The sequence below is a fragment of the Octopus bimaculoides genome, chromosome 8, assembly GCF_046866305.1.
Source record: "Octopus bimaculoides isolate indiv1 chromosome 8, ASM4686630v1, whole genome shotgun sequence".
Classification (NCBI taxonomy): domain Eukaryota; kingdom Metazoa; phylum Mollusca; class Cephalopoda; order Octopoda; family Octopodidae; genus Octopus; species Octopus bimaculoides.
The window spans coordinates 1841876-1854366 of record NC_142935.1 but is presented as its reverse complement, the minus strand read 5'-3'; the positions used below and the strand labels follow the sequence as shown (position 1 = coordinate 1854366).

Sequence of the window (12491 nt, the reverse complement as noted above, 5' to 3'; positions counted from 1 at the left end):
ACCCAATCCCACCCTCTCAGATCTCGTCCTCCCATCATACTTCATTTGCTCTCATCACTTTCTCTAAAATTGTCATCCACACATCTCTCTCTCTCTCTCTCTCTCTCACTCCCCTACTCTCTTTCAGTTAGAGGGATCCTTTTAGGACCATTAGTTGTTAGTTATAAGGCAACCTCACTAATGTTGGTGCCACACACAAAACAAAACAAACATCCAGTCAAGTGGTTGGTATTAGGAAAGGTATCTGGCCATAGAAACCATGCCGAAAGAGATCCTGGGGCACGACACATCCTCTGGCATGTCAGATTCTGTCTGTTAATAATCCTGATTAAACCTTGGTGAACAGGTATTAAATGATGATGATACTGTCTCATATTAGTCACTTGACTTGTTGCAAAATCACCCTCAATTCCCAATACTTGATGCCCTAAGTCCACCTGGAATGCTACAATAGTAAATCTGCTCAGCCAAGACTAATCTGGTGTTCAGTGACAAGATCAGCTCCATTAACTACAACAAATACCTCTGCATGAAGTACCTCTCTATATAAAAGGCCAAGTCAAATGGCATGGTTTTGTTAGAAGGTTCTGATTTGCTGTAGGGATTTCGTGTATTCAACAGGCAGTAGAGGGATATTTAACTTTGCTATTCGCCTGTGGTTGACAAATTATCAGTTAAGATTAATGGTAGCAACTAACACCTGCCCCTCAAAATAGCCGAAATTAGAAGCAATAATTTATTCCGTGTCCAAATAACCCTGTCATTGTTTTTTTGTATGGCTACTTAAAATGTAGTCTACTAAGTAATTACTTTCATTAAATTTAGCAACTTTTTGCAATATTAAATTTTTGAGACAGGCTAATATGATAATGTCTTGGATTTTCATTTTCATGTTTGCCATTACTTCAACCTGTTGATTTCCAGTATTTTCTCTCTCTCTTACACACACGTCTTTTATAAGTAGAAGGCACTTGCTCAGCCATGGGATTGAGATGTGAACTTCTTAACTACATACCAACATGCAATTTATGATGATGCATGTGGTGTAGTAGTTTAAAGATGAATGTATGGTGGTACCGTCTGTTTCAGAGTGTGTTGTTAGAAATGGTTGCATGTAGCTCTTTGGTGAAGAGAAGGAAGAGTGCATGAGACATTTGGGAGCTGGATTTGATTGAAAAGGGGTCAGAGGAAGTCACATGAGCATATTCTTCTCCAGTGCAGTCTGGAAGTTTCTGATTCAAGAAAATTGAGATGAATGTTAACTCCAAGTGGGCAAGTTAGCTTAGAGGTTCTCCTACCAGACACTGTTAAAGGTTTTCACTGGATATGGAAGGTCTCAAGGATATGGAACAACCATCGGTGTGTGTAGTGAGCAAGAAAATCTCCATATCGATGAGTTAATATTGGTGGTCACTGAAGAAGGAGGAAGAGAGAGAGAGAGGGAGAGAGAGAGAGAGAGAGAGAGAGAGAGAGAGAGAGAGAATAGAAGATTTTGCTAAGGATAGAATGCCTGGCTTAAGAGTGATGGCAGAGGCACCGTCTGGACAGGTTGCTTTGTTGTGTTTCAAAGATCCCAGGCATGTTAGCACTTGACAACTGTGTTGTTGCACACGTGGGCAGAGAAGTGATGTTACGCATGTAAACTAAACTAGGTTTTACTATATATTAAATATTAAATAAACAATGTCACTGTGAATCAATATGGGAGAGCATGAGCAGCTGACATTGGCTGCAAAGTAAGACATGTCTTATATAAACACTGCAGCTCTGTTTCAGTTTTGTTATCAATAGAAGCGAGATTATGTTTCTAATGTCTGTCTGAGGTTAATTTGTACCTGTTCTTGTGTTTGTTGGCATGCGTTTCATTCATTTCTTTTTTCAAGTCATCATCACCATTTAATGTCCACTTTTCCTAGCTTGCATGGGTTGGACGGAATTGGTTGAAGCAGATTTTCTATGGATGGAAGCCTTTCCTATTGCCAACTCTCACCTGTTTCCAACCAAGGTAATGTTTTCTCAAAGCTAGACATCTTTTCCATGGTATGATGATGATGCTGAATAAATGGTAATGAGAAGATGTTTGGTAATTCAATGTTCTATGTTTTCTATTCCTTGGTCACAAATAATAGTTGTATGCTTATGAAATATGATTGAGAAATATTCTTGTGTAAGTGTCTTCGTTTCAATACTTCACTTGGTTTGAATTATTCCTTTCGTGTAGTTTGGAAGCAGCTTCTTCAATTACTTTCGACTAATGTTTCATTTGCAATAAACATCTTTGTTTTATTGAGAACTGACACAGTGTTTCACAATGTATTTCATAATAATAACATCAGCAAAAACGATGATGATAATAATAATGATAATAATAATTTTGAGGTGGACACTTGAGACTAGAATTATTGATTTTTCTGTTGTGTCGTTTCACTTCTCAAGTTGAAACAAGTATAAATTTAACACGATATATATCATCATTGTATTTGGATCAATTGCTGCTGTGTGTTGCTTTTAATTACATACAGACTTAGATTACCAATATCTCTGCTTCTTTCTCTCTCTCTTTCTTTTTGTTGATTAATTTGACTCCTTCCTGCTGTCATTTTAACACTTTTGAACCAAGCTGTCCGAGATCACCCTTCGTTTTAGGATACAAACTTCCTGTTTTAAACTGATCTCAGTTAAAACTTTTCATCAGAACTTCGTGCTAATTTATGTCCCCAATGACACTTTCACTCTGTCACTAGCATTTGTCTGCTGAAATACTGTTTTCATTCCAATCAATTTTTAGAATAATGAAGAATTTACTTAAATGACTTGGTCATTATTAAGTTGGTGAATGCTACATAAATTATGAAATTTTGACAGAAGATTTTAATTTAGATCACTTTAAAATAGGAAATTTGTATCATAAAACCAGGGGCTGTCCCAGGTGAGTTAGTACCAAAAGGATTAATTATGACAAAGTTATTTTATTGAATTCTTCATCATTTTCAAAGTTTATCAAAACAAAATGTATTTCAACAGATCACATTTTTGTGTTGCAAGGATTTAATTACTGCTCCCTATTTTCTTCTTCTTTTGACCCTTAATAAAATGCTTTTGGCCCCCCTCTTCCCAATAATGTATTTCATATCATATCAGATAGAAGTTTTATCGTCCATTTAAATAAGATTTCTCGTTTTTGACTCTTTTGATTGCAATAATTAAATTAATTTAGTTTCATAAATTCTACCAGTATCAATAGTTGTCACTGTAAAAATATAATGATGAAAAAAATTACTAGATGATAAATGAAAGAGGAATTGGCAAAACATGGGATCATAAGGATAGAAATTTGACTTAGGACCATAAAAATCACTGCTCTAAATGGACTGTTGATGAACATAGGTATAAATAGGTGATTTAAAAGGGAGAAGATCTGCTGTAAGATTAAGGACTTTATTAAATTATTTTATTAGCTTGCGGTACTGATGAACTGTAGATGCACTGCACAAAATCTCCATGATTCCTTTCCAATATATTGCAAGAATATATGCATTGCTAAAGGTTATACCCCCCCCCCCACTTAACCCATTCCCTATCCCTAACCATCTCTCTTACTCTCCCCTATACGACTTCTAACCACCCACACTCCTCTGTCCACCCATGTTAAATGATGATGATGATGATGATATGGATATACTACAGAAACTAACCATCATGACTTGTATAAGATGCTCTACATGAAGTTTTTGGATAGTGCCTTTATGATCAAATGGTGTGTGAAGTTCACAGCCAAACTATAACGCTCTGTTTTAAATAGTAACATATGTCTTCAGATTGCTGTGAATTCTGTGAGAAAATTTTCTAAGAAAATATTAAAATGCGATTAAAAATAGTCATTAGTTGTAGGAAATGTGTTCAATTGTGAATTATTTGTTTATATAACACATACACCATTCTATTTAACTCCTACATTATCCTATGTAACACATATATTTCCTTATATTTGAAGACGACTATTCTTAGCCATACGAGCAGTGAGGATGGATGTTAGATTAATTAGAAGAGTTACATCATGAACATGTTGTTGAGTTTTGTGTTTATTTTAACTTCTTTGCTTTGAGTGAGTGAAAAGTAAATTTAATCCAAGATAAACATAGGCATGGCTGTGTGGTTAAGAATCTTATTTCTCAACCATATGGTCTGGGGTTCAGTCCTGTTGTGTGGTATCTTGGGCAAGTGTCACTTATTATAGGCCCAGGCTGACCAGAGTCTTATGAATGGATTTGGTAGATGGAAACTGAAAGAAGCTTGTGTGTGTGTGTGTGTGTGTGTGCGCGCGCGCACGTGTGTGTTCCCTTGTTTTGACATCATGTAATGGTTGTATAACGAGTATCACTGTATACAAACTGTTGTTTTTGCTTGGAAACAGATGAGGGTGGGTGACAGCGAGGGTACTCGGCCATAGAAAATCACCCTCAACTAATTCCGTCTGACCCATTCAAATATAGAAATATGGATGTTAAATCATCATCATCTTTATTGTTTAATGTCTGCCTTCTATGCTAGCATGGGTGGGATGGTACCGCAAGAGCCAGCCAGGCAGAAGCCTGCACCAGACTTCTGTGACTGTTTTGGCAGGATTTTTACAGCTGGATGCCCTTCCTGACACCAACCACTCAGCAGAGTGGACTTAGTGCTATGTTGATCATTTGTGGTTGGTCATGGCATTGTAATCTTTTGTTACCATATTTCTGTAGACATACGCTGCCTCTGTTTCAATTAATTTTGAAAATAATAATGATGAATTTTAGTAAAATAACTTTGACATTATTATTAAGCTATTTGTTTGGAACATAAATTAACATGGTGTTTGGAATATAAATTAACACAAATTAACATGGTATTTGGAACATAAATTAACATGGAACATAAATTGACATGTTGGAAGGTTTTTAATTTAGATCACTTTAACCACCTGAAACAAGGAGTAGAATCAATCAGTTTTGGCACCAAAAGGGTTGACATATATGGTGATAGAATGAAGTTAAAAGCTTATTGAGTTTGTATAAATATCAGAAGATATAGAGAAGGTGATAGTTGTCATCAGCATCATTTAACATCCTTTTTTTCCACACTGGTTTGACAAGGAGCTGGCCAGCCAGAGACCTGCACCAGGCTCCAAACTGTCCTAGCATACCTTCTATGGCTGGATGCCCTTCCTAACACTAACCGTTTTACAGAGTGTACTGGCTGCTTTGTATGTGGCCCCAGCATGGCTGCTTTGTATGTGGTGCCAGTATGGGTGCTTTTTACAATTGTTTAAAAAAAAAGAAGAAAAGAAAAGAGAACCTGTGAGAAAAGGACAAGGATATGGTTTGGCGGTGATCAGCGAGATCTTAGAGTGGTATTTTTAGAGTTAGGATACTCATTGGTATACTCCTATATTTATTGAGGAACACATAAAAGCACCCATTACACTCTTGGAGTGGTTGGCATTAAGAAGGCCATCCAGCTGAAGAAAACCATGCCAAATCAGACTAGAGTCTGGTGCAGCCTTCCAGCTTGTTAGCCCCAGTCAAACTGTCCAATCCATACCAGCATGGACAACGGACGTTAAATGATGATGATGATGATGATGCATAGTTTGATAAAAATAGTAGTCATCTTAGAGAGTCTGCTTTTGTTGTTGATTAACTCAAGGTGAACCGTGTTTGAACAGACTTAGGATGAAAGATATCCAGTTGAGATCGTTTTGGTTTTTTTTCTTTTTTTCTGTATAAGGATCTACACTGTCCGATGTATTCTTTTTTTTTTTTTTTATTTAAAGCAGTACAAAGTGATTTATGATAGATTTGGTTACTATTTCTAGCAGATCAAAGTGTCTATGTAGAGGCTTCTTTTTTATGGCTCTTTCAATGGTTGCCTTTTGAGAGAGTAAAGGAGTTGTAACATGATACAGTTGTGAACATGAATAAATGAGGTGAGTTTATCTAAAGTAATTAGTATCAGGGAACGTTTTTGTGGAGGAGGATATAGAAATAAAGCAGAGAATAAAAATGTTGTTTGCTCGTTTGGACTTTGAATTCCGATTGAAATGCAGAGAGTAAGAAGGTCCAACTGGATTTATGAAAAGAAAACCCCTTTTAAGACTGTCTCTGGTTCCATGATACAAACTCCCTGTTTTAATGTGATCTAAATTAAAACCTGCCATCAATAATTCTTTGTTATTTTCAAAATTATTTAAAGCAAAGTTAGTGTATTTCAACAGAAACCATCATCATCATCACCACAGTAACTAAAAGGTTAAAGTCATTTTAATTAAAACCTGCCGTCAAAGTTTCACGTTAATCTATTTCAAACATCAGCTTAATTAAGGACAAAGATATTTTACTGAATTCTTCGTTTTAAAAATCTATTTGCAACAAAAAATACTGTTGTGGCAAAGTGGAATTGTGTGTGTGTGTTGGAAGCAATGAACAGGAGAAAGAAAGAAGACAACCCCGGTGGGGTGGTGGTGGATATGTGGTGATTAGTTTAAAGCTTAAAAGAAGAGAAGGAGTCATGAGATTTTGGACACTAGTCCTTCATCAGAAAAAAATGCAGAGAAGAAAAATAAAGGTGGAGAGTGAATAACAAAAAGTTGTGGCTGTGTTTTCTTGTTAGAGAATGTGTTTTTAAGTTAGATTTGAAAACAAGAAAGTAATTCTGATTTTCCTTAAAAAAGATAGTTTTTAAATATATTTCCAGTGGTAAAAGTGTTTTTTTTTAAAGTAAAATTTTGAAGTGATATATAGATAACAAATGATTGTTTTGCTATGAATTTTATTTGTTGTTACTATTTTGATAAAACATTTAAAATAATTTATTTGTTTTTCAGAGAAATGATATTACCAAAAATGGAAAAACGGTGACCCTCTAGTGGCAGATTCTGCCATTTCAGAACATTGCTGTTTGTACAGTCTTTCTTCTGAGTCTCATTTTTTTGGCCAGCTTCCATCGGTGCCAGCCGTGTAACAGGCACTAGCTGCTGTGGATTATGGTCACTAAAGCATCTAAAACTATTGTATTATGTTCGATTGCGAACTTTGTCAACTCTGCCGACCGTGTGATCATGCCAATAGCTATCATCTCTATTGCCGACCAGTACAAACTGGATCTTCACAATCAGGGATGGGTGCTCAGTTCATTTGCTGTTGGATATATGAGCAGTCAAGTGAGTATTGAAATCTTTCTCATTGTTGTTGCATGTAAAACAGCGACTGAAATTACATTTACTCTACGTCTTTATAAGGGTGGAGAGGTGGCAGAAGAAGCATTAGAGTGTTTGAAAAACAACTTTGCAGGATTTGTTCCTGTGCTTTGCATTCCGAGTTCAAACCTTGCCAGGGTCAACTTTATAAAGTACCAGTCAAGTACTGGACTTGATGGTAGTGATTCACTCTCTGCTCACCTCAAAGTTGCTGGACGTGTACCTAAATTAGAAACGTTTATATACCTTTATAATTGGGTACAACTTTAAACTGCATCTGGTTATGGGACCCTGTCTTCGGAGTTTCAGAGTTTTGAGAGAGTGGAACCACTCCTTAGCTACCACTGTTCTCAGGTCTGCTTTGACCTGGAGAAGTAGCACCTGACAGGATCCCCAGTTACATGTAAACCCCTGAGACAGGGTAGATCGAAGATCACAGGGTGCAATCGGGTGGATGTGTGAACTATTTCAGCAAGTGGACTTATTGATTGAATCAATGGTGAATATCATTGATCAGATGTTGAGTGGACGAACAGACAACAATCAATGACTAAGATCAAGATCCAGTTCAGGGAGCAAACAGCTGCCGTTGTTTGTAGTTGTGGTGTGTGCAAAGGAGATAGTTTAGCCAGTTAAAAGACCAGTGCAACTAAAACCCAATCCACATCGCTTGATTGGGGAGGGGGCATCCTGTGGGGAGGAGTTGTATGGGTGTGGGTATGTCTCCTAACTGGATGATGATAATTGATTTGATATTGTTGATGTATGTATATATATATATATATATATATATATATGTATATATATTCATTAGAAATGCAGAGACGCCTATAATAGGACATCTACTCGCTAGAAATAGCAGCAAAAATACTACATACCACAAAAGTTAGGGATAATTTCGAAAGGAAATGAAAAATAAAACCTTTACCAATCTATATTCTGTACCATGGTTTCAAGTCAATTTTAGTAAGATAAAGATTATATCTTACAAGGTCAGACTTTCGTCAGCAGAATTGACCAGACAACATATGAAGCACGAATCAGTACGCCGCATGGTTCGTGTTTTTATGTCTAATTTTTCAAAATATACCGCGTATTTACGGTTTACCTAATCGGTAAGGTAAACCGTAAATACGCGGTATATTTTGAAAAATTAGACATAAAAACACGAACCATGCGGCGTACTGATTCGTGCTTCATATGTTGTCTGGTCAATTCTGCTGACGAAAGTCTGACCTTGTAAGATATAATCTTTATCTTACTAAAATTGACTTGAAACCATGGTACAGAATATAGATTGGTAAAAGTTTTTATTTTTCATTTCCTTTCGAAATTATCCCTAACTTTTGTGGTATGTAGTATTTTTGCTGCTATTTCTAGCGAGTAGATGTCCTATTATAGGCGTCTCTGCATTTCTAATGAATAATACATAGTCTATTGACTGTTTTTACTCTCGCTAGGCCACTGGTGGTAAATAAAATTTCTAAAATTTTCTTTGCCACCCTATAATTTATTAATATATGTATATATATATATATATATATATATATATGTATATATATATATATATATATATATGTATATATATATATATATATATATATATATATATATATATATTTATAACTGACTTCATATTAAAGTGATGGTATGTTGTCAACTTAATGTGACAGTCCCATGAAAGGGAAGAATGCCACTGCTATTTAGCCCTAGGAAGATAATGTTGTTGGAAAAAACAGAATGCTGTTATGCATTTTGTTTATCTTTACATTCTGAGTTCAAATCCTGCTGAGGTCAACACTGCCTTTCATCCTTTAGGGGTTGATGAACGAAATACCAGTCAAGTGCTAAGGAGCAATGAAATCAATAAGTCTCCTTCTCACAAAAATTTCAGGCCTTGTGCCTATAATAGAAAGGCTTATCATATTCTGTATGTATCCCTGTCTATATATTTGTCAAATTGATGTCGACATATGATGATGATAATGATGCTCATGTTACTAACTTCATTTCTTTCTCCTCAGGTAATTGGCGGGAGTGCAGCCCGAAAATATGGCGGAAAATCAGTTCTTGCAATGGCAGTCTTTCTATGGTCCCTTTCAACCTTTATGGTTCCATTTTTTGCTCATTCTATTAATGCTCTTTTGATATCCAGAGTTCTTCTTGGATTAGGTGAAGGGTTAGGTAAATTGATTTTAAAATATTTCTACAGTTTCATATTTTCCAATGTATTTCATTACAAGTTTAATATTTTTTCTCCATATTCTTTCATACAAAGTCTTTCAGAATGTAGTTTACTCAACAACAGAATTTTTTTTTTTTTCTCTTTAGACTTTAACATTTGTAAAATAAATTTGAATGGCTGTTGTTGTCTGAAAAACCATTGTTTCAAAACGATTTCCTTTGGTATTTCATTGTAATGTTGTGTTTGTGAAACGAGTGTTGTAATGTAAATTTTAATTTCGAAGTAGAAAGTCTAACTGTAAGGTCTGTTGTTTTAACCTCCACTCTGTCATGTTCACGGGGGTCATATTGATTACTTTGAAAGTAATTTAATTTGGATGTTTACAAACTAAACTCAGCAATTACTGCTTTATACTGGCTATATTTAGATACTTGGCAATATTTCATACATATTTTCAAGGCAGTGCCCCAGCATGGTCACAATTGAATGATTGAAACAAGTAAAAGATAAACGATAATCTATATCTATCTATCTATATGTCTGTCTGTGGCTGTGTGGTAAGAAGCTAGCTTTCCAACCACAGGGTTCCGGATTCAGTCCCACTGTGTAGCACGTTGGGCAAATGTCTTCTACTATAGCCTGGGGCTGACCAAAGCCTTGTGAGTGGATTTGGTTGACGGAAACTGAAAGAAGCCTGTCATGTATGTGTATATATATATATATATATATATATATATATATATATATGTATATATGTATACACATACATCTACATATATACCTATATCACCCTATATTTGTGTGTCTGTGTTTGTCCCCCCCCTACCATCACTTGACAACTGATGCTGGTGTGTTTATATATCTGTAACTTAGCAGTTTGGCAAAAGAGACCAATAGAATAAGTACTAAGCTTACAAAGAGTAAGTCCTTAGGTCAATTCGTTTGGCTAAAGGCAGTGCTCCAGTATGGCTGCAGTCAAATGACTGAAACAAGTAAAAGAATAGAAGAATATACATACATATATATACATACATACATACATACATATACACACACACACACACACACACACACACACACACACACACACACACACACACACACACACACACACATATATATATATATGTATGTATGTATGTATATATATGTGAGCATGTTTATGTTTTGTGTCTCTTTGTCTTCATATTGCATGGTCCATGGGGAAATATTTCCTTACTTGGAAAACAGGTGAAGGTTGGCAGCAGGAAAGGCATCCAGCTTTTGAAAATCTGTTTCGATAAACTCTGTTCGATCCATGATGCAAGCATGGAAAAATGAATGTTGATGATGATGATGATGGTATTGACTGGATTCTAGTGAGTTCGTTATTTCTGCTTTTAGTACTTTAGTATGATAAAGGATGGATCTTTGCTCTAACTTCCAACTGACTGATCATTTCAGATTTGTCAGTCTATAATCTTCGTCTGATGTCACTTATTTTGTAGGTCAGCACAGGAGATAAAAAAAAAACAAAACAGAAAATGGAAAAAATATCGAAACTGTTGAATCTGACCCAGAAATTTGATCAAAGTTGTCCCAGACAGCTATTGTGTGTGAAGTTGAAATCATTTCAGTTGTTGACCTTTGCTAATAGTTAGACATGAATATTATAACAAGACAATGAATCACTCATTCATGTACCACTGTTTTATATCCAAACTGCATGAGGTCACCTCGATTTGAAAATTCATTTCTGTTCCAGACATTTTTTTGATACTTCAGAATATTTTTCCATTATATGTTTTTTAAAGAATTCTTGTTAAAGAATTGTTGCCGATTTTAATGCTACTTATCAATTTATGCTTTTAGTTCTGTCATTGCAGTGTAACATTTTTGTGTTGGACAAATGCTTGTAAACTTTAACATCAGTCCAAGCAAACTGACCATTGGAACATTTAAAGTCTAAAGAAAAAAATTCTGTTGTTCTATCAAATATGTTCTCAAAGACTTTGTATTAAATAATATTAAATTGGAACATTTCAATGATAGTTTGTTTTATGTCTGTTTTTCCTTGCTAGTATGGGTTAGATAGCTATATTATTGAGGTAATGTTTTACAGCTAGGTGCCTTTCCTGTTACTAACCTTTACTTGTTTTTCAAATGTGGGATCTTTTATTTCACACATCCTGAAGGCAGCAGATGATTTATAGACAGAAGGAATTACAATAACAATAATACTGCTTGTAGCTCATGTTTTTTGAAGTGCAAATGTGAACAACCATGCACACACACACACACACACACACACATGTGCACACATGACAGGCTTCTTTCAGTTTCTTTTTAGCAAAGAACCTGAAATGAAATATATTTTTGAAAAACAAAAAAGAGACTTTCTGTATTGGAATGTTAACATGGACTAGCTGGAGCAATTGTTTCTGATTGTAGCCTCTGGCTGACCAAAGTCTTGTCAGTGAATTTGGTTGACAAAACCTGAAAGAAACACCCCATCGCCATGGGTGCATTGTATTAGTAAAAGGAAAAGAGTGATAGCTAAAAACCTTTGAGAAGTACACAAGACATGGTTCCTTTAGGTTTTGGTAGTCAGTCAGTGTGTGCAATTTTTTTTGTCCTATGATAAAAGTATAAGCAGACTAAATATAATGAGGATAATTGTTAATTACTTTGCTATTTTAGGCAACTAATGCTTTGTGTGCATATTAATCCATTGTGCACTCATTAATTTCTTTTGTATTCTCACTGCAAGTGTGTGTGTGTGTGTGCAGCCATGCACAGCTTAATGGGAATTGTACATGAGATACATTCTCTGGAAATTCATTATTTATAATTACATGGGTACATTGGACGTGAGTGACTAGAGACAGCATAATGGTTGTAAATGAATGTCACTGTCATACAAACAGTGACATTCGTTTCTAATATTCTGTGAAACATGTCTGGTCATGAAAAATATGAGCTTACATGGAAACAGGTGAGGGCTGGTGACAAGAAGGGCATCCAGTTGTAGAAAATCTGCCTCAGTAAACTGCTCGACCCAAACAAGCATGGGAAAATGAATGCTAAAATGAT

The 12491-nt window shown here is 35.4% G+C and overlaps 1 protein-coding gene across 1 annotated transcript in view; it reads left to right on the top strand.

The window, feature by feature from the left end:
• Positions 1-12491, top strand: part of LOC106872567 (uncharacterized) — a 51217-nt gene that overhangs the window by 25343 nt on the left and 13383 nt on the right. Inside the window, exons 2-3 of the mRNA XM_014919602.3 lie at positions 6863-7198; positions 9259-9418. Of these exons, the coding sequence (XP_014775088.1) occupies positions 7022-7198; positions 9259-9418 (337 nt within the window). The 5' untranslated portion in view covers positions 6863-7021. The remainder of the gene's footprint in view (positions 1-6862; positions 7199-9258; positions 9419-12491) is intronic.